Genomic DNA, 22,359 nt, shown 5'->3' on the forward strand with positions numbered 1-22,359 from the left:
TTCCTGTGTTAACCACAGATATTACTTTCGGTGTTTTTCCAAAAACGAATCGAGCTATGGCTGTGTTAGTGCCTACAAATAGACACCATTCGTTCGCCATTCATAGAACCACCTCAGTGTATTGAAAGGCGAATGTGTAGCCAAAAACTACAAAGCCCACATGGTAGTGTTACACAAGACGCTGTCTGATGATGATGCTTGGACAACAAAAATAGCCACACCCCTCAATAGTTACCACGGCCACAAAGTCATAAACACCTCTATTTCTACAATATTCATACAATCTTATTTTAAACCTAACCACACTGCCAACCGTATGCCTAACATTAAATTCAGACCCAAAATAAATGTTTTGTTTTCATGAATCTTTACCATAGCCAATTCTGACTCTGTCGCTGTGGTAACTAGTGGAAACTCCTCAATCTTACGGAAAAGGAACGCTATCGCGTGAGTTGAATAGCTTCATGTTTATAGTATTTGCTGTAAACGTTATTATCGTTTAAATTAATCTGAAAGCCATTACATTGATCGATTTAAATGCATGGTGGCTTTGTTCATTCACAACAAATGTATATTTTTTCAAGAAACATGCCACTCTCGTGGCGGTTTTGCAGCAGTTAGCTAGCTAGCGTTATAAGCGTTTGATGACAGTCGGTAGAAAAAAGGCAATATGTGTCATTCTTGCCACTTTGATTATTTTCTCATAGCAGGGTCATAGTTTTCTGTTTAGTGAGCTAGTTAGATGCATGTCATTACTTAATAATTAATACCATATGCTTATTTGCATTCGCCTTAACAAAATAATGACAGTTAGCTGACCCCCTTTCGTCTGTGCTTTGCTGCTTTTTTAACTAACGTTACACGATCTTACTATCAGAGCCAAAATGTGCCAGTCTAAGATCTGAATTAAAATGTAGTTGAATGACAGTTTGCAATACATTTTCTTCAGATTTGTTCTCCTTCAAAGCAGTGAATGGTGGGGTTGTGAGGACCTGGACTATAAGGAAGGCACAGGCTGGGAAGCACTGAAACAACCATCATGCTCAGGAACTGCACTGTCAGTGTTAAGGACATTACTGCAAGGCTGTTTAGTGCTCACTCACTAGCTGATGTCTTATAGTGACTGCCCTTATCCCCTACTTTTCAACTTCCCTTCATAGGGCACGAGTCGACACACTAACAAATGCAGTAAGAGTAAAATCATTTTTACCCACAAACAGACACTCTTGAATTGCAAACCATGGTGGATAACCGCTACGCTACGGCCCTGGTCATTGGCTCTGTTCTGAGTCTGCTGGCCACAGTCTATCTCTCCGTTGCCGTGGGAACACAGCACTGGTACCAGTACCGAAGTCCGCCCGGCAACCATGAGGCCAGCAACGCTTCGGAGCTGCGCGAGGACTTCATCAACGGGGAGTTTGATGAAAAGGCTTACAGCGACACTCTGTTCCGCCTCAACGGCACACTGGGGCTGTGGTGGAGGTGTGTGCAGGCGCCCGGCCAGTCGCACTGGTTCAAAGAGCCTGGTAAGAACCTAGAAGACACTAGAGCGGGTCACCGAACACGACTGAGTTGCATTGATTTAAAGCTAAATGGCATATATTATATTGAATATATGTAAATATATTATATATATTACAGCATTCATTGCAGGTGTTGGTACGGAAAGGGTGTGCTGGATACACAGGTGCACCAGTTATACAGCTCTGTGCCCATCAGTGTTATACACCATGCTAATATTGAATTATAAAGCAAAGCCTCCTTTTTTCTGATACCCACACAGGAGCAACACTGGGTTTGCTATTAGTATAAATATTTGGTGCTTACTGCCATTGAGTTTTGGGTTCAATATGATTGCAGGTTGTCGACAATGTAGCTTTTTAAAGGCAATTTCTGATGGAGAGGACATCTGCAGTGTTTAACCGTGAATGCGAACATGTGAACATTTCCTTTAAAAGCTGCAATGTCGACAACCCACATCAGATTGAATGTCTGTCTCTTGTTCTCTCAGATCCTAAGATGGTGACACAGTGTGTGAGCTTTACTCTGCCTCAGCAGTTTTTACCCAAGTACAAAGAACCGGGGAATCACAACACTGGGGAGGACCTGCTTCGGACATGTGAGTCTTGCCTTGCACGCACGCACTCACGCACGCACGCACGCACGCACGCACACACACACACACACACACACACACACACACACAGAGCCTTTGGAAAGTATTCAGACCCCTTGACTTTTTCCAAATGTTGTTAGGTTACAGCCTTGTTCTAAAATGTAAAAAAAATAATTAAAAATCCTCAGCAATCTACACACAATACCCAATAATAACAAAGCGAAAACTGTATTTTTGCAAATGTATTAAAATAAAAAACAGAAATACCATATTTGCATAAGAATTCAGACCCTTTGCTACGAGACTTGAAATTGAGCTCAGGTGCATCCTGTTTCCATTGATCATCCTTGAGATGTTTCTACAACTTGATTGGAGTCCACCTGTGGTAAATTCTATTGATTGGGCATGATTTGGAAAGGCACAAACCTGCCTATATAACTCAGCACCCCCTATCCACATCGACGGCACAGTAGTGGAGAAGGTGGAAAGTTTTAAGTTCCTCGGTGTACACATCACAGACATGCTGAAATAGTCCACCCAATACAGACATTGTGGTGAAGAAGGCGCAACAGCTTGTCACCTAAATTTGGCTCCTCACCTAAATCCCTCACAAATGTTTACAGATGCACAATTAAGAGAATCCTGTGGGGCTGTATCACCAAATCAAATCAAATCAAATTTATTTATATAGCCCTTCGTACATCAGCTGATATCTCAAAGTGCTGTACAGAAACCCAGCCTAAAACCCCAAACAGCAAGCAATGCAGGTGTAGAAGCACGGTGGCTAGGAAAAACTCCCTAGAAAGGTCAAAACCTAGGAAGAAACCTAGAGAGGAACCAGGCTATGTGGGGTGGCCCGTCCTCTTCTGGCTGTGCCGGGTGGAGATTATAACAGAACATGGCCAAGATGTTCAAATGTTCATAAATGACCAGCATGGTCGAATAATAACAAGGCAGAACAGTTGAAACTGGAGCAGCAGCACAGTCAGGTGGACCGGGGACAGCAAGGAGTCATCATGTCAGGTAGTCCTGGGGCACGGTCCTAGGGCTCAGGTCCTCCGAGAGAGAGAGAGAAAGAAAGAGAGAATTAGAGAGAGCATATGTGGGGTGGCCCGTCCTCTTCTGGCTGTGCCGGGTGGAGATTATAACATAACATGGCCAAGATGTTCAAATGTTCATAAATGACCAGCATGGTCGAATAATAGTAAGGCAGAACAGTTGAAACTGGAGCAGCAGCATGGCCAGGTGGACTGGGGATAGCAAGGAGTCATCATGTCAGGTAGTCCTGGGGCATGGTCCTAGGGCTCAGGTCAGATGAAACTGGAGCAGCAGCATGGCCAGGTGGACTGGGGACAGCAAGGAGTCATCATGTCAGGTAGTCCTGGGGCATGGTCCTAGGGCTCAGGTCCTCCGAGAGAGAGAAAGAAAGAAGGAGAGAATTAGAGAACGCACACTTAGATTCACACAGGACACCGAATAGGACAGGAGAAGTACTCCAGATATAACAAACTGACCCTAGCCCCCCAACACAAACTACTGCAGCATAAATACTGGAGGCTGAGACAGGAGAGGACAGGAGACACTGTGGCCCCATCCGAGGACACCCCCAGACAGAGCCAAACAGGAAGGATATAACCCCACCCACTTTGCCAAAGCACAGCCCCCACACCACTAGCACTATCACTAGGGTTGCAAAGGGCCCGGAAACTTTCCATGGGAAGTTAAGCCCGAGAATTTTATGAATTTTGCTTAAATTCAGGGAAGTCTGGGGAGGTGCATCTGTGACATTAGTGGTTTTCAAACAGCAAGATCAGATCAACATGATGGCAGTGTCAACATAGCCACTATTGTTTATGCATATTTTGTTTTCTTTATAAATGTTTAAACAAATTTTTCTAAACCCCCATATCACCCTCACAAACAGAAAACATAGGCTTAACGTTAACAATTAATTAGTTGGAGAGGTCTCAAATATCATTTTGATTTGAAACCCCAGTTCTGCAGTTGCACCTCTGCCGACTTCACTCCTGGACTTTCGTCTACAGTCGGTTGCTTGAACCTTACCACTCAAACCCAATCTGTGTGGCCCGCCAGATTCAGAAGCTTGAAAACCCTGTTCGATTTTTAAAACTAAACATTTGTGTTATTCAAACAGGTTTGTTAATGATTTTACTTCAGTTTATGGGGGGAAAAAATCCTGATTTCGTTTTTTTCTTCATTTACTGTAATAACCTTGGTTCAAACAAAGCTTATGATTTATAGAAATTAGGTTTGGAAATGTGGTCATTTCCACTGTTGTTTCTTATTGTTACTGACAATCGTGACCTCTTCTCTTTCCCTTTCTCTCTAAGGGCAAACATACACAGAGACACACACAGCCACGCATTCATAATAAATTCATAATAAGCATTATAAAGCTCTTTCTTCAGATATTGTTTATCCGCCTACGAAACAAAAAAAATAACTTTATTTGTACTGCACTTTTCTGACATTTCTAAGTTGGTTTCTCTGTGTCTGAGCAGACCTGTGGAGGTGCCAGTTCCTGCTGCCTCTGGTGTCCCTAGCCTTTGTTATCCTCAGCGGCCTCATCGGCGTTTGCGCCTGCCTCTGCCGCAGCATCACCCCAACCCTGGGTGTTGGAGTGCTCCACCTGCTGGCAGGTTTGAGAACTGCATGGATAATCACAGTGCCTCTCAACTCCCTTAAAACTTCTTGTGACTCTCAAACCTGGGTCCGGGAGCGTAATCATCGCCTGACACTAATTAGCATAATGCAACGGACATAAATCTTCCTAGAAAATCTTCCTATTCATGAAAATCACAAGTGAAATATATTGGAACACAGCTTAGCCTTTTGTTAATCACCCTGTCATCTCAGATTTTCAAAATATGCTTTACAGCCAACGCTAGACAAGCACTTGTGTAAGTTTATCATAGACTAGCATAGCATTATTCCTTGCTAGCAGTAGGCAACCTTGTCACGAAAATCAGAAAATTAAATCATTTACCTTTGATGAACTTCGGATGTTTTCACTCACGAGACTCCCAGGTAGATAGTTCATTTTTTCCCAAAAGATTAGCTCCTTTTGTTCTTCGCGTTTGGCTAAGAAATCGCCCGGAAATTACGGTCACGACAATGCCGAAAAATATTCAAAATTAGCTCCATAATATCGACAGAAACATGGCAAAAGTTGTTTATAATCAATCCTCAAGGTGTTTTTCTAATACCTATTCGATATATCAGTCGGGACAATTCGTTTTTCAGTAGGACCGATTGGAGTAATGGCTACCTCTGTATTTTACGCGAGAATCTCTCTCGGAGCCACCATGTGACCACTTACGCAATGTAGCCAGCCGCCTACGGCTATTCTTCAACATAAATGTGTAAACTACGTCACAATGCTGTAGACACCTTGGGGAATACGTAGAAAGCGTAAGCTCGTTGATGGCACATTCACAGCTCAATAGGGACTCATTGGAACGCAGCGCTTTCAAAACCTGGGGCACTTCCGGATTGGATTTTTCTCAGGCTTTCGCCTGCAACATCAGTTCAATTATACTCACAGACAATATCTTTACAGTTTTGGAAACGTTAGAATGTTTTCTATCCAAAGCTGTCAATTATATGCATATTCTAGCATCTTGTCCTGACAAAATATCCCGTTTGAAACGGGAGCGTTTTTTTTCTCCAAAAAATGAAAATACTGCCCCCTAGTACCTTTAACCTTCCCACCACACACGAACACAAACTTTACACCCAACAACATGTAAAGGTATGAATGAAAACTAAGTCATTCATGATTCATGCCGCCTACCACATCTCGATTTCTCTCAATGAAATTCAATGGTGCTTTATTGGCATGAAATATACATGAACATTTTGCCAAAGCAGAAGGGTTTTCAATGAAGTAAAATGAACAATAAAGTTGCATTCATTGTTGTCTTTCCCATCCAGGTCTGTGTTCCCTGGGCACAGTGTGCTGCTTCCTGGCTGGCATGGACCTCCTCCACAGGGTCTCGGTGCTTCCCGACGGTGTGGACGGCTCCCTGGGCTGGTCCCTGTACCTGGCCCTCATCTCCTCGCCACTGGAGATGATGGCGGCCGCCCTCTTCCTGTGGGCCGCCCGGAGCCACCGCCAGAACTACACCCGCATGACGGCCTACCGGGTGGCCTAAACAGACTGGGTTTCTTTTATACGTCAGGGTTGCACTCAGTAAGAGCATAAAGTTTTGAAATGGAAGACGTGAAGTGTTTCCAGTAACATGCAGACTCCAATTTGTAGAAGATGAGATTGTTTCTATGAAATGGCTACGTTTCTAAACATTTTACAAACGGCATGTTTAACTGAATGTGACCCTAAGCTAATCCTAAATGGCAGTCTACACAACCATGATCTATACTCCTGAGGGGTATCCTACGAAGCAGGTTTGAGTAATTAGCAAGGTGACTTTGGTCAACTCCGAGTTCAATTCGGGGCCCCAGTCATACGAAAGTGGCTCACCTTTTAGCCAAGTACATTTCTATGGCAATGAATCCATCAGAACTAACCTGCTCCAGGGCAGGCTAACTTGCAGCTAACTCCACTTACCCTGAATAAAATTACTTAGTCGTGAGTTGAGGACCAATGAAATCCGATACCTCTCGAACAAAGATTGCGTCATCATCCCTTTCATTTGAGGAAGACGAATGATTCAATATTTTAAAAAAAAATCTATATTTTAATTTGATTAAATGTTTGTGTAAAAAAAATATTTACACATTTAGTAATGACAGAATGCGTTTTAAGCGTCACTCGATGTAACACTTGTATAATTTAATAAATAAATAAATATTGATAGGAGTGGGTAGAAAGTGCTTGTGCATTGATAAGCACATTGATAAGCACACCGAAGTCAGCATTCATGAGAATAAAAAAATAATAATAAAGACGGTTGGTTCATTTTGGAAAACCCTGAGTAGTTTTAGCTTGCTTCCTAGGATACTCCTCTGCTCTTGAAAGGCCTATGTGTGTTTGCGTCTGTTAACCGTCCTGTTTGTAAGTAGAATCTGGGTCACGTTCAGAGGGTTGCAACGTACTGAAACATTGCAAATAGAAATGTGATCATTAGAGCTGACGTTTCTTACTCGTCATGTCAGAGTATCTGAAGGCGCCATAACGTTGTGCCCCACTGAACACAACTCAAGTGATTTAGTGCTGGGCTTGGGACAAAAGTCTGCACACTGGCCTCGCCAGGACGAGGCATGAAGAGCACAGGGTAGCCCAGTGATTCACTCTGTAACAACTACGCCTTTACATTGTCGTCGTCGTGACAATCTTCCCCATTACTATACCTGATTGACAGATTTGAGGGTGACTAAACCTTCGACACCTTAACTCCACCCCACGGGGGTGGCCTAAACAATCTCTCCACCTTAAGCACAACTGTTCGACAGCTCACACTAGCCAATCTAACCTGAAACGAGACATCGCCTGTATAAACATACCCTAAGAGCTTCTCACTGTCGTAGAGGCAAGTGTTTAATTTGATTTTACTTTTAAGGTGAATTTGTCCCCAGCCGCACGTACTGTATGTGTATAATGTTTAACAACACCTGTGGTTGATTATGAGAAGGTGAAGTGCGTTTGTTTTTCTTGAAGCCTGTTTGTGGGTGAATCTTTTAACGAGTCTTTTTAGAATTCAAGTTAACAACGATTGGATATTTTGCCTTTGCTTCTGTTGCCATCTCTACCATTTATGAATGAACACTTTTTGCAATCCTAGCCTTTCTTTTTCTAGGTTTTCCTAAACCAAATAGTTTGTTGCTTTTGAAGTTTTGTATTATGTTATCTATAGAGCGTTGTAGTGACTTTTGACCCCGTTTGTTTACATTTCCCTTTTTTTATTTCAGCTGATGAGAATGTTCAGTTTAATTTTGTGTCATATGTTGATTGAATGTCACCTTTTGGAATGTAACCACTTCTTTCCCATTGTCATCCATATTTATTGACATTTATTTGAATCTAAAGACATGTTATCCTGGGTTGTTTTGACGCCACTATAGCTAACCTGTGGTTTGATCTTCCTCTTGATGATTGTGGACTTCAGGAAACAGCAGAGGGAACACCCCCCTATCCACATCGATGGAACAGTAGTGGAGAGGGTAGCAAGTTTTAAGTTCCTCGGCATACACATCACAGACAAACTGAATTAGTCCACTCACACTGACAGCGTCGTGAAGAAGGCGCAGCAGCGCCTCTTCAACCTCAGGAGGCTGAAGAAATTCGGCTTGTCACCAAAAGCACTCACAAACTTCTACAGATGCACAATCGAGAGCATCCTGGCGGGCTGTATCACCGCCTGGTACGGCAACTGCTCCGCCCTCAACCGTAAGGCTCTCCAGAGGGTAGTGAGGACTGCACAACGCATCACCGGGAGCAAACTACCTGCCCTCCAGGACACCTACACCACCCGATTTTACAGGAAGGCCATAAAGATCATCAAGGACATCAACCACCTGAGCCACTGCCTGTTCACCCCGCTATCATCCAGAAGGCGAGGTCAGTACAGGTGCATCAAAGCTGGGACCGAGAGACTGAAAAACAGCTTCTATCTCAAGGCCATCAGACTGTTAAACAGCCACCACTAACATTGAGTGGCTGCTGCCAACACACTGTCATTGACACTGACCCAACTCCAGCCACTTTAATAATGGGAATTGATGGAAATGATGTAAATATATCACTAGCCACTTTAAACAATGCTACCTTATATAATGTTACTTACCCTATATTATTCATCTCATATGCATACGTATATACTGTACTCTATATCATCGACTGCATCCTTATGTAATACATGTATCACTAGCCACTTTAACTATGTCACTTTGTTTACTTTGTCTACACACTCATCTCATATGTATATACTGTACTCGATACCATCTACTGTATGCTGCCCTGTACCATCACTCATTCATATATCCTTATGTACATATTCCTTATCCCCTTACACTGTGTATAAGACAGTAGTTTTGGAATTGTTAGTTAGATTACTTGTTGGTTATCACTGCATTGCCGGAACTAGAAGCACAAGCATTTCGCTACACTCGCATTAACATCTGCTAACCATGTGTATGTGACAAATAACATTTGATTTGATTTGATGCTCGTGATATTTTGTTTGGTTATGTTGAAGTAAATGTAGCTCCAGTACTTAGCTTTTCTGAAGCCTACAGTGTTTGAAGCCAGCTTGAAACTACCAATGACAAGACAACTGGCACTAACTCCCAAGTACACTTGGTAAATGAGCACTCAACAGATATTGTTTACTGGGACACCATTTTATGAAGGGTGTCTAAATGTTTTGAAACAACTTGTGGCTTTTGTAAGCGTTTTTATGTGACTATACCTAAAGCACACTACATACCTGTTTCCATAAGAATAAAGTTCACCTATGCTGACCTCCTGTCTGAGTGTTAATATTGTATGTGTGTGGGAGTGTCTTTTAGATCATTAAATGGTGTTATGTTACACACATCTCAAGTTCAGGAGGAAAGACCACACCTGAAACCAATTTACTTCATTCGCCAATCAATGGCTGTATATATTTGTGATCTGTAGCATTTCGCATCCCTTCACCACCCCCGTCTCCTCCCCTCTCTGCTCTTCTTGTTTTTTTCCCCCAGGATACATTAACTCTGCACCAAGAAGAAGATGCCTCCGGGACTCCCACCCCAAACATTCAGTCTTCATCTGACGATACCTTGACGACAGAGCAGTCATCCTCCCGAACCGTCACTTCCCATCAACCATCCTGAACCATAATGCCCTTTCAACAATGCCCTTTGCAGTGGCAAACCATTAAGCTCCTTTAATCATCCAGGGTTCCTCTCAATGCTGCGACACCATCTCTGACGATGCCTACCGAGATCCATTCTACAACCACCTATCAATCATCCAACTTCCTGGCAAACTAGAGCTCCTTTCTGCACGACGTCATTCTGCATTCATACCGTTGTAAACTTTTCCTGCATTAAACTATCTCAAAGGTGTCGTCTGTACCTAGAAAACACAAGATTAAATGGAAGAGTGCAATGCAACATTACATCACTATGAAGACAACAAATTAAACAAAAAATGTAAATGTTTAATTGACATACTAGATTATTGCATTGAACTGCATAATGTCACATACAGGTATGCCTGAGGTTATTTGGTGATGATAAAAAACAATGGAATTCAAAATCAATTGAAAATGAGGTTAGACTAGTTAGTGCTTCTTAAGGTTCAGTGTGTTTTCCCTGTAATTATCCCACTCTTTAAATTCTCTCTTTTCCTCCCCCTCTCCCTTCATCAATCTCTCTTCACTTGCAAGGGGGGTATAGTGACTGTCATCTTTCGTGCCAGGTGGAAGGCAATACTCTTCTCATAGTATGCACACTCGTTCACAAAGAAGGGATGGAGGACTTCTTCCCCTTCGTACTTCACTATCTCCCCAGAAAACATCAGGAACATGGGATCTCCCGGATGGAGGAGGCAGAAGTCACGGTCCTGGAGAGAAAGATTCACATCAGCATGCTTTGCATTTAGATAATGGCTAGGTCTATGCTGATTTTCACTAACCAATTGCTAACTGTTTGATTAGCTGTTCAGGAGTCTTATGGCTTGGGGGTAGAAGCTGTTTGGAAGACTTGGCGCTCCGGTACCGCTTGCCGTGTGGTAACAGAGAGAACAGGCTACGACTAGGGTGGCTGGAGTCTTTGATCATTTTTAGGGACTTTCTCTGACACCGCATAGTATAGAGTTCCTGGATGGCAGGAAGCTTGGCCCCGGTGATGTACTGGGCCGTACGCCCTACCCTCTGTACTGCCTTGCGGTCGGAGCCCGAGCTGTTGCCATACCAGGCAGTGATGCAACCCGTCAGGATGCTCTCAATGGTGCAGCTGTAAACCTTTTGAGGATCTGAGGACCCATGCCGAATCTTTTCAGTCTCCTGAGGGGGAATCAGTTAAATACGTAAATAACGTTGTACCCCGTCAGCCTACCTGTCATTGTGGGTGTATGGCAGTGTCCTGAAGTTCACAGCGTTACATTTAAATAATTCCCTACAGGCCTATGTACCATTGTGGGAAGATATTTTGAGGTGGGGGGGGGGATCCCCTTCTTAATAAAGCATTTCATGCACCTGTAATCACAGTTTTAGGATGTCTACACATGGGGCTATTTTTTAGCAGGGTCTGAAAAAAAAGTATTTTATAAACGCATTTTATGCAATTCTAAATCATTTTCATGATAGAATACATTAGCAGAATATGTCTTTAATTCCCCACAAATGTCCAAATTCAGGCTACCTGTGTAACACGCTATTCAGGTATTCAATTTTGGAACTTTATACTTTTTTTTTTCATTTTTATAAGAATTTATTTTATCATTATTGTATATGATTGTTATTATTGTAGGCTTATTTATTAATCTAAACCAGTTCTTTAAAATATGATAAATGTGTTTTGTTTCATTCTGTTGAGACATTTATGTTGGCTAAATTAAGTTTGATCTGTCTTTTTAATTACGTGCTCAGTATTTAGTGAAAGATATGTTATAAGTAAGCCTTTTGTCAAATAAATATCATTAGCCTATTGCTGTCATGTGTTGAGTACGGTAGGCACTAGCTTTTTGTCAAATAAATATCATTAGCCTATTGCTGTCATGTGTTGAGTAGGGTAGGCACTAGCTTTTTGTCAAATAAATATCATTAGCCTATTGCTGTCATGTGTTGAGTAGGGTAGGCACTAGCCTTTTGTCAAATAAATATCATTAGCCTATTGCTGTCATGTGTTGAGTAGGGTAGGCACTAGCCTTTTGTCAAATAAATATCATTAGCCTATTGCTGTCATGTGTTGAGTAGGGTAGGCACTAGCTTTTGTCAAATAAATATCATTAGCCTATTGCTGTCATGTGTTGAGTAGGGTAGGCACTAGCCTTTTGTCAAATAAATATCATTAGCCTATTGCTGTCATGTGTTGAGTAGGGTAGGCACTAGCCTTTTGTCAAATAAATATCATTAGCCTATTGCTGTCATGTGTTGAGTAGGGTAGGCACTAGCCTTTTGTCAAATAAATATCATTAGCCTATTGCTGTCATGTGTTGAGTACGGTAGGCACTAGCCTTTTGTCAAATAAATATCATTAGCCTATTGCTGTCATGTGTTGAGTACGGTAGGCACTAGCCTTTTGTCAAATAAATATCATTAGCCTATTGCTGTCATGTGTTGAGTAGGGTAGGCACTAGCCTTTTGTCAAATAAATATCATTAGCCTATTGCTGTCATGTGTTGAGTACGGTAGGCACTAGCCTTTTGTCAAATAAATATCATTAGCCTATTGCTGTCATGTGTTGAGTACGGTAGGCACTAGCCTTTTGTCAAATAAATATCATTAGCCTATTGCTGTCATGTGTTGAGTACGGTAGGCACTAGCCTTTTGTCAAATAAATATCATTAGCCTATTGCTGTCATGTGTTGAGTACGGTAGGAACTAGCCTTTCTTGGTCATTTCTGCAATATAGACTGTTCAAAACTACTGTGAAGGTTAACACTAGCTTTTTAAAATATTATATCATGCAGTGAACACTTAAGCCTATGCAATGCTCTGATGTGTTTAGTGCACAAATCTCCGACAGATGAACAATTATTGTTTAAGATAAGTTAAAACCAACAAAACAACATGCTATAAAGTTTAGCATTTTTCTAAAAATGGAAACACAAGGAATAGTGTTTTTGTCATTTGTTATAGGCTGTTTTTAAGGACATGTAATGTGGCTCATTTGGCCACTATCCATTGTTTATTGATGGCGCTGGCTGCGTGGGGGGACGATCTAATGCATTAAGCACCCAATGCATATGAAGGACCGGTACATTTCTTAAATGTCCGATAAATGAAAAATCTTCCCAATTACTTGTCCAGCGCAAAATTATCATAATCGGAAACCCTAATATCTAGTATACTGTATACGGTATATAGTATAGGCTACAAAATAAACTTCCCAGTGACACTGATTCACCCAAATATGAATATGAAGCAGAGGCTACTCACTGGTGATGGCCGATGAGCTCGTGCCAATTTCTCAAGATAAGATACTTTGAAAAACAGTGCTGTTCACTCAGAATCACTCAAACGTTGTTAGGAATTTTTCAACAGTGGGCATTCCTTTTCGAACGGTTCGACCTAATGTTTTTCTCAAAATTGTATTTTGAAAATTGTGAAAGGCAAACTGGCAGCTGTAACCAACCATAGAAATATAATACAATGATGACAATTCCCATTCATGTCAGGACTGGCAGTCATTGCTAGAGTTTAACAGTCAAAGTGCCATGGTTAGAGGTTCCAAAATCCTTCTATGGATTATATCTACAGTATGGCCACAACTCAAAAAGTTGTTTTATACCTGGCTCGCATGCTGCCCAAATTGCATACCTACCAACTGTAAGTGCTTGTGATAAAACGTAATCCACAGCTCCATTTTTTAGAAGCTCGTTATCGTCTGTAGCTAAATTATGCTCTCTGATTTAGTATTTTGAATAAATGTAATTTGTCTGTCCAGACAGGTGTATTATATATTTGTTGTTGGTTGCCAAATTATGGTTGAATTATTTCAATTTATCAGAGGGTGCTGCAGCACCCCAGGCACCCCTACTTCCCGCAGCTATGCATTAAAGGGTTCATGTACAGGACTTTAACCGACTGCAGTTAATTAAGATTCAATTATATACAAGTGCAGAATGTTCCTGAACCTGTACTTGGGGATGTATGGCAGCAGTGATTTGATTGGTCTCTGGGTCTCTTGGGTAGTATACACTCTTCACAAAGGTGTACACATCGTCCACCTCGCCACCTTCAAAGGCACTTCCTGGTAGAGATAAGATGAGAGAAGGTTTGTAATTGGTTAATGACTAGAATAGAATCTAAAATGTCATTTCTCTTGAAGGGGAACTTGTCTTGATATGGAATCATGTAGAAACCAAAAAAAAGTGTTAAACAAATCGAAACATATATTTTATATTTTGGTTTCTTCAAAGTAGCAACCCTTTGCCTTGATGACAGCTTTGCACACTCTTGGCATTCTCTCAACCAGCTTCATGAGGAATGCTTTTCCAACAGTCTTGAAGGAGTTCCCACATATGCTGAGCACTTGTTGGCTGCTTTTCCTTCACTCTGCAGTCTAACTCATCCCAAACCATCTCAATTGGGTTGAGGTCAGGTGATTGTGGAGGACAGGTTACCTGATGCAGCACTCCAACACTCTCCTTCTTGGTCAAACTGCCCTTACACAGCCTGGAGGTTTGTTTTGGTTCATTGTCCTGTTGAAAAAACAATAATAGTCCCACTAAGTGCAAACCAGATGGGATGGCGTATCGCTGCAGAATGCTGTGGTGGCCATGCTGGTTAAGTGTTCCTTGAATTCTAAATAAATAAGTGACAGTGTCACCAGCAAAGCACCCCCATACCATCACACCTCCTCCTCCATGCTTCACAGTGGGAACCACACATTCGGAGATCATACGTTCACTTACTCTGCGTCTCACAAAGACACGGCGGTTGGACCCAAAAATCTCACATTTGGATTCATCAGACCAAAGGACAGATTTCCACCGGTCTAATGTCCATTGCTCATGTTTCTTAGCCCACCGAGTCTCTTCTTCTTATTGGTGTCCTTTAGTAGTGATTTCTTTGCAGCAATTCGACCACGAAGTCCTGATTCACACAGTCTCCTCTGAACAGTTGATGTTGAGATGTGTCTGTTACTTGAACTCCATGAAGCATTTATTTGGGCTGCAATCTGAGGTGCAGTTAACTCGAATGAACTTGTACTCTGCAGCAGAGGTAACTCTGGGTCTTCCTTTCCTGTGGGAGACTGTTCTTTCTCTTTTCTTATTTGAGCTGTTCTTGCCATAATATGTACTTTGTATTTTACCAAATAGGGCTATTTTCTGTATACCACCCCTACCTTGTCACAACACAACTGATTGGCTCAAACGCATTAAGAAGGAAAGAAATTCCACAAATGATCTTATAACAAGGCACACCTGTTAATTGAAATGCATTCCAGGTGACGACCTCGTGAAGCTGGTTGAGAGAATGCCAAGAGTGTGCAAAGCTGTCATCAAGGCAAAGGGTGGCTACTTTGAAGAATCTCAAATCTCAAATATATTTTGATTTGTTTAACACTTTTGTGGTTACTACATGATTCCATATGTGTTATTTCATAGTTTTGATGTCTTCACTATTATTCTACAATGTAGAAAATAGTAAAAATGAAGAAAAACCCTTGAATGAGTAGGTATGTCCAAACCTTTGACTGGTACTGTACATATACATAATATAAAAGAGCACAGGACAGTTACAGAACACAAGACAGGAAAAAATACTCAAAATACAATAACCATAAATGCAGTGAAGACCAACAACACAGTGTTGAATGGTAGGCCCATGTGCATGAAGAAAATCCCATTGTATCTGTTCCTGGTACAGGGGAGCTCGATGCTTGTAGGTATGAATTATGTTCATGCTATTCTTGTTGTTGACCAAGGCAGTAGACTTGGTCGTGATGATCGAGGGTTGTGTATTCTGTGTGTAGAGGATGTGAGGGGTCAGCAATGTTTACCGTTGATGGGAGTTCAAGTACCTGAGTTGAAGCACTGGACCCAATCTAGTGTCTGGTCGACCGCCTCCTTCATGATGTTGAAGATGTCGGCTCTGACCACACCATGGGGTTGAGGTCCCACCTCTATCGCTGTGGAGTGACAGCATCAGAATGAATACATTTGTCATGTAAATGGGAAAACATACTGAAAATACACGGGTTTCTTATGACAGGAAGAAGATTGCATGGTGTGTTTCCAATGAACACACAACACACGCACGAGCACCAACACTTACAGAAGCCATGCTTGCCCAGGGAGTCCTGAGAGTAGACATCAGCTAGGGGTAGATCCAGCAGGATAAACCTCACGGGCGCTGAGGTTATCTTCCTCTGAGAACACAACAGATGAACTCTTTACACTCCAGTAGAACCCAGATTATAGTAGTCAGATGAAGCCCTTCTCCTCATAGAAACTGGGTCAGATGGTGCATGCACTTCCCCTTTAAGACAGCAATCGAGTCATGTTGAAATTATACACTCCAATCAGATTATTAAAGTCCAACCAGCATTGTATTTGTAGCTACATTTCCATCCAATTGGCAACAGATTGTCATTCGAATATTATAAAATCTGCATAAAGAAACTATGCCAATGTAACAGTTTAGCTTCCGTCCTTCTCCTCGCCCCTACCTGGGCTCGAACCAGCCACCCTCGAAGCATCGTTACCCATCACTCCACAAAAGCCGCGGCCCTTGCATAGCAAGGGGAACAACTGCTTCATGGTCTCAGAGCGAGTGGCGTCACCTATTGAAACGCTATTAGCGCGCACCACCGCTAACTAGCTAGCCATTTGACATCGGTTACACCAATTTCCCACCAAACAGACTTGTTACAGATAAAAATCAGTGTGTGATGACATAGCGCAGACAAGTTTTACTTTTTCGCAATGTGTTTCCATCACATTTTCAACTCTAGGTTTTGTGACAAAACCTTCTGTAAAATAGCAAATGTACCTACTCTGTTCTCGGCACTTGGGCTCGCGCCAACAGCACTGCACAACAGCTCGTAGGTACAGATACAAACTGTAGGCTAGTCTACATTATGAGATTATTATGGATAAGAGCGAGAATATTTTATTTTGTCCAATGGCTGTCAAGTATCGATCATCATTCACCAACCTGTGAAGTTCATCATCATTTATTTCATCTGTAACCTAAAAAACTGCCTCGTTTTCCGAGTGGTAGTGGGAGGACCACACACCATGTCACCGTGTGACTCCAATTTTACTTAGACATGATGGTTAATATATCAATATTTGCGCATTAAAGGGTATCCCATCAGATCCCATCACATTGAGGGAACAAATGATCTGTCGGCATTTATAAGTTGTACTGAAACTTCCTGTTTCCATGAACCATCCACTTCCCCTTTAAAACAGACCCATCTTTATTCCCTTTTAATCTAATGCTCTCACACCAAAACAGAATAAGATACACTTTTGACCCTAGAGAGCATATTTGATGGCCCACATTGCGGGGCTAGCAGTACTAAGGACAAGGGGACGTTGTTTCAAAGTTCAGGTCTTGGATCAGTTTCCCTTGTCCTTCATTTTTTTCCTTTATTTCATTGGATTGAACTGAACCTGTGGTCACCTGGATTTGTCTATAGATGTGCATGATGACCCAGTCTTGGACAGAGTAGGAGATGAGGCTGAGGCCCATGTTGGCTGTGGTGTTGTGGAGGTCACACACCAGGTCCATGGCCCCCAAGTTGCCCTTGGGCCCAAGCAGTGTGTTCAGCTCCTGGGCTCGCCTCACCTCATACGGGGTGGCGTCCGTCACAGGTGAACTAGGGAGGGAACGAGAGGGGGATGGATATAGAGAGAGTAAGAGAGAAGGGAGACAGAGAAAGAGAGAGTGGGAGAGGGAGAAAGAGAGAGTGAACGAGTGTACATACACGAAGATAGGTGCATCGCCTTGGCATGGCAGAATGCAAACTACTCATCTTTTCTGGTGAGAGACTGAGATGAGGAAGTAAATGCCACCAACTCTTTGGAATGCCATCCCTTAGCTCTGTAGGGTTGAGTAAATATGGAGTATCAATTAAGTACCAAGAATGAATATGAATTATGATATAGTGTCATTTATGCAAACACTGGAATAGACTGTTCAGATAGGTAGTGGCCTTGGTGGCCAGGTACATACCAGGCCAGGATTCAGAATGTTCCAAAACAATATCCAAAGTTATCTGGAAATGTTGCCATGACCACATTATTAATTAACGGACTCCACGGTGGAGGGATATATCACATTAAAGCTATATTGTGTATGCTATATTGTGTATGCTATATTGTGAATGCTATATTGTGTATGCTCACAACGCATTGTGTAATTATTGGCTTCTTTACATAGTGGTAAGATCTCAGTTCTGATTCATACAGTTCACACCTGAATAGTACATTTTCCGACAGGTCCATACTTGTACATTTGTAGATGAGGTGAACAATCCCTTTATGGATCACACTGATTGCATGTACAGTTTCATTTGTGCTTATGGCAACGTTTACCTGAGTATGGCGTCAGTGAAACAGCGGTTGAGGTCCATGTCGGTGTATCTTTTGCACACTTGGACGGCACGTGGGTTGGATATGACCGTGGTCAAGGTCGCTGACACTGCCTTCTCCAGCTTCTGCCTCTGCAGCTCCCTCACCAGGTACACGCCCGACATCTCGTTGCCATGGGTACCGCCGCAGATGGCAACTCGGGAGAGCGCTGGGAGAGAGACTGGCTCCATCTGCTGGACAGAGGGACAGAGGGAGCGAGGGAGAGAGAGAGAGAGAGAGAGAGAGAGAGAGAGAGAGAGAGAGAGAGAGCACAGCTCAGTGAGTACAGCCTTGCCATTGAGAAGGGTAGACACAGGAAAACCTGGCTCCCTGTAGAGGAAAGGCTGTGCAACCACTGCACAACAGCAGAGCCTGAGACGGAGCTGCATTTCCTGTCAAAAAATGTCAACAAAAAAAACCATGTCAAAAATATAAAACAATTAGAGTGTTAGAGACACTGGGTCTCGACCCCGCCCTGTGCAACTGGGTACTGAACTTCCTGATGGTCCGCCCCCAGGTGGTGAGGGTAGGCAACAACATCTCCACCCCGCTGATCCTCAACACTGGGGCCCCACAAGGGTGCGTTCTGAGCCTTCTCCTGTACTCCCTGTTCACAGCTTCTATCTCAAGGCCATCAGACTGTTAAACAGCCACCACTAACATTGAGTGGCTGCTGCCAACACACTGACACTGACTCAACTCCAGCCACTTTAATATTTGGAATTGATGGGAAATGATGTAAAATATATCACTAGCCACTTTAAACAATGCTACCTAATATAATGTTTACATACCCTACATTATTCATCTCATATGCATACGTATATACTGTACTCTATATCATCTACTGCATCCTTATGTAATATATGTATCACTAGCCACTTTAACTATGCCACTTTGTTTACATACTTATCTCATATGTATATACTGTACTCGATACCATCTACTGTATCTTGCCTATGCTGCTCTGTACCATCACTCATTCATATATCTTTATGTACATATTCTTTATTCCCTTACACTGTGTATAAGACAGTAGTTTTGGAATTGTTAGTTAGATTACTTGTGGGTTATTACTGCATTGTCGGAACTAGAAGCACAAGCATTTCGCTACACTCGCATTAACATCTGCTAACCATGTGTATGTGACAAATACATTTGATTTGCTTTGATTTGATTTGGTTTAAGGGTCCGACCCTTTTTTCCCCCAATTTTCTCCTAGAATGACATACCCAAATCTTACTGGTGTGTTTTCCGTTGTCCTTTGCAGAGGCTTGAATGGTTAACCTGTGCGTTTGTTTCCTGAGTGAGTTTTCAGGACTTAGTGGGGTGTTTTTTCAAGTGTGATCCTGCGGCTACTGTTAATCAGTAAAGTATTTATGTTCATCCTTAACCACTGATCCCTCGTCTGGTCTCTTCTCTGCACCTGGATCCAACCTCACCTCATCACAATAACGTGTCCTGAACTTTAACACTCTGTCATATAAACAGACCCACTTTGTTTGTCTTCACTGTGCCAGAAAGCAGGGGAAATCAACATTCCAGAGAAACAGGCTAGCAGGATATGGAACAGCTGATATGCCAGTATGTGTTTTCCAGCCACTCAGATAAGTCTAAGGCTAGCAGTCTTACCTTGCGGTGTAGGTGAAAGTTCCTTCCCTGGCTGGGACTACAGTCTCCCTGGTCCTGTCTGACCAAGTCATGCTGAGCAGTCAGCAACCTTTGACCATTTTTACTAGCCGGCACACGTGTGAGCCAAATTTCCAATCTGTAACCTACACCAGGACCTTTCAATGCCAGAGGCAAGAAAGACCTGACACACACACACACCAGACACACCACACACACACATACAAACAAGCGCAAACCCCCAATTTTCACAGACTGAACTTTCATTGATCTATCCCTCCCTTCTCTTTCTGGTGCCTCCTTCCCGTTAAAGTAACTTTCAGATCAGATTTCAGTTAGCAACATTTATGATGTAATAGGAGCTCCCTCTGCTTGTCCCAAACCACTGCAGTACAAAGTGCTGAGAGATAGAGAAAGAGAGAGGTAAGACATTGGTTGTGATCTTAGCCATCATTCATACATTTTTCATAAGTTGTTAGGTGCAAGGTTTGTGGGGGGTGGAGGAAAGGAAGGTATGGATGAGAAAGAAGGTTTGTGGGGGTGTGGGGGAAAGGAAGCGATGGACGAGAAAGAGAAGGTTTGTGGGGGGTGTGGGAAAGGAAAGGATGGACGAGAAAGAGAAGGTTTGTGGGGGATGGGGGAAAGGAAAGGATGGACGAGAAAGAGAAGGTTTGTGGGGGGTTCTCGAAAGGAAGGGATGGATGAGAAAGAAGGTTTGTGGGGGGTGGGGGAAAGGAAGGGATGGACGAGAAAGAAAAAGTTTGTGGGGGGTGGGGGAAAGGATGGGATGGACGAGAAAGAGAAGGTTTGTGGGGGGGTACGGGAAAGGAAGGAATGGATGAGAAAGAGCAGTTTCTTGGACGAAAACGGTCCCAGAGCAAAATGCAAATTCAGCAATCAACATATCTTTAGCAACACAATTGGTGTCTAGTGGTGCTTGTAATTCATAGGTTGTTACTGTGTAATTACCTTTTTAGTGTAATTTTGAGTAAATACTTCGTAATGTCTGTACCGTACAATAAAGTGCTACCAAAACATATACTTTCCCTGTGTCAAATAATAGCATTCTAAAGTGGGTGTGCTGTACCTCTAACGCTTTCTTCATTTTCTTCCTCATTGCCTTCCCTCTTTGCCTGTTTTGTCCTCCTTTTCTATCTTCCTTTTGTCCCCTCTCTCTCACTCTTCCTCCAGAAGCTGTAATTAGCCCACTAATCCTGTTGGGTTAGTCAATCACACATAAGACTCAAACAGGACAGGAGAGATTAGGAGCTGAGGGTGGCACCACATGTACCCGAGTGGTGGAGATTTCTTCCTCTTCTTCCTCTTATTCTGCGGTTGTCCTATGGAAAGTGAAGAAGTGTGGTTGCCCCATTGAAACTTTGGTTGCCCCATGGAAAGCCTTCTGCTTTCTTTGTAGATGTGCGTCATGCCTGGCCGGCATGTGATTTCCGTGAATCAAATTGGTCTGGACACACACAAACACAAATCAACGTTTATTGGTCGCATACACAGATTTGCAGATGTTATCTCAGGTGCAGCGATATGCTCATGACTCTAGCTCCAACAGCGCAGAAATAATACCTAGCAATACAAAGAAATACACACATAATCAAAAAAGTAAAAAGAAAGAAATATCAGAAGGAGCCATTTCAGAGTCTGGAATATACAATATATACAATTAAAACATTTCATTACATTACAAAACTTGGTAAAATTTGGTATTTGGTATTTTACTAGGATCCCACGACTGGACACTAATCAAGATTTGACAAAACTAGAGCCTGCAGAACTTGCTTTTTGGAGTGCGGTGTCAAAAAAGCAGAGCATGTCTTTATTACAGCTGGACCTCTCCCCATCTTTACAACCATTGAATCTATATGTTTTGACCATGACAGTTTACAATCTAAGATAACGTCAAGTAATTTAGTCTCCTCAACTTGTTCACACCATTCATTACCAGATTCAGCTGAGGTCTACCACTTAAGGAATGATTTGTACCAAATACAATGCTCTTAGTTTTAGAGATGTTCAGGACCAGCTTATTACTGGCCATCCATTCCAAAACAGACTGCAACTCTTTATTAAGGATTTCAGTGACTTCATTAGCTTGGGTTGCTGATGCACATATGGTTGAATCATCAGCATACATGGACACACATGCTTTGTTTAATGCCAGTGGCAGGTCATTGCTCAAAATAGAAAAGAGTAGAGGGCCTAGAGAGCTGCCCTGCAGTACACCACACTTTACATGTTTGACATTGGAGAAGCTTCCAATAAAGAAAACCCCTTGAGTTCTATTACATAGATACAGTTGAAGTCGGAAGTCTACATACACCTTAGCTAAATACATTTAAACTCAGATTTTCACAATTCCAAACATTTAATCCTAGTAATA

At 42.3% G+C, this 22,359-nt stretch overlaps 2 protein-coding genes across 13 annotated transcripts in view; one reads left to right on the forward strand and one right to left on the reverse strand.

Annotated features, from left to right (window-relative positions):
- The first annotated feature begins 224 nt into the window (after nucleotides 1–224).
- Nucleotides 225–9,556, forward strand: LOC118362942 (claudin domain-containing protein 1-like). 3 transcript variants are annotated; one of them, XM_035743678.2, is made up of 5 exons: nucleotides 225–447; nucleotides 950–1,526; nucleotides 2,012–2,119; nucleotides 4,639–4,776; nucleotides 6,071–9,556. In XM_035743678.2, the coding sequence occupies exons 2-5, from the start codon at nucleotides 1,241–1,243 to the stop codon at nucleotides 6,289–6,291; spliced, it is 753 nt and encodes a 250-aa protein (XP_035599571.1). In that variant the 5' UTR covers nucleotides 225–447; nucleotides 950–1,240; the 3' UTR covers nucleotides 6,292–9,556. The 3 variants fall into 3 exon arrangements, with proteins under 3 accessions (XP_035599571.1, XP_035599572.1, XP_035599573.1); XM_035743679.2 differs by having other exon boundaries at nucleotides 971–1,526; XM_035743680.2 differs by lacking the exon at nucleotides 4,639–4,776.
- Nucleotides 9,557–10,221: 665 nt separating this feature from the next.
- Nucleotides 10,222–22,359, reverse strand: part of LOC118362944 (N-acyl-aromatic-L-amino acid amidohydrolase (carboxylate-forming) B-like) — a 76,848-nt gene continuing 64,710 nt past the window's right edge. The window contains exons 1-8 of one of the 10 annotated variants that reach the window (XM_052486603.1): nucleotides 19,968–20,429; nucleotides 18,300–18,526; nucleotides 17,386–17,581; nucleotides 16,030–16,123; nucleotides 15,776–15,883; nucleotides 13,884–13,999; nucleotides 10,719–11,088; nucleotides 10,509–10,646 (exon numbers count right to left, since the gene is read on the reverse strand). In XM_052486603.1, coding sequence (XP_052342563.1) covers nucleotides 10,639–10,646; nucleotides 10,719–11,088; nucleotides 13,884–13,999; nucleotides 15,776–15,883; nucleotides 16,030–16,123; nucleotides 17,386–17,581; nucleotides 18,300–18,526; nucleotides 19,968–20,231 — 1,383 coding nt within the window. In that variant the 5' untranslated portion in view covers nucleotides 20,232–20,429 and the 3' untranslated portion in view covers nucleotides 10,509–10,638. Of the gene's footprint in view, nucleotides 11,089–13,883; nucleotides 14,000–15,775; nucleotides 15,884–16,029; nucleotides 16,124–17,385; nucleotides 17,582–18,299; nucleotides 18,530–19,567; nucleotides 19,907–19,967; nucleotides 20,430–22,359 lie in introns of those variants that run through there. The other 9 variants (XM_052486602.1, XM_052486608.1, XM_052486611.1 and 6 more) reach the window with 9 other exon arrangements.

The sequence above is a fragment of the Oncorhynchus keta genome, chromosome 29 (genome assembly GCF_023373465.1).
Source record: "Oncorhynchus keta strain PuntledgeMale-10-30-2019 chromosome 29, Oket_V2, whole genome shotgun sequence".
NCBI lineage: Eukaryota > Metazoa > Chordata > Actinopteri > Salmoniformes > Salmonidae > Oncorhynchus > Oncorhynchus keta.

Excerpts from the sequence above, each read along its gene's own strand:
- LOC118362942 (XM_035743678.2), top strand. The coding sequence starts at position 1,241 with ATGGTGGATAACCGCTACGCTACGGCCCTGGTCATTGGCTCTGTTCTG. Across the intron at positions 1,527-2,011 it reads GCACTGGTTCAAAGAGCCTG|ATCCTAAGATGGTGACACAG; the intron begins GTAAGAACCTAG and ends TTGTTCTCTCAG. Across the intron at positions 2,120-4,638 it reads GGAGGACCTGCTTCGGACAT|ACCTGTGGAGGTGCCAGTTC; the intron begins GTGAGTCTTGCC and ends GTGTCTGAGCAG.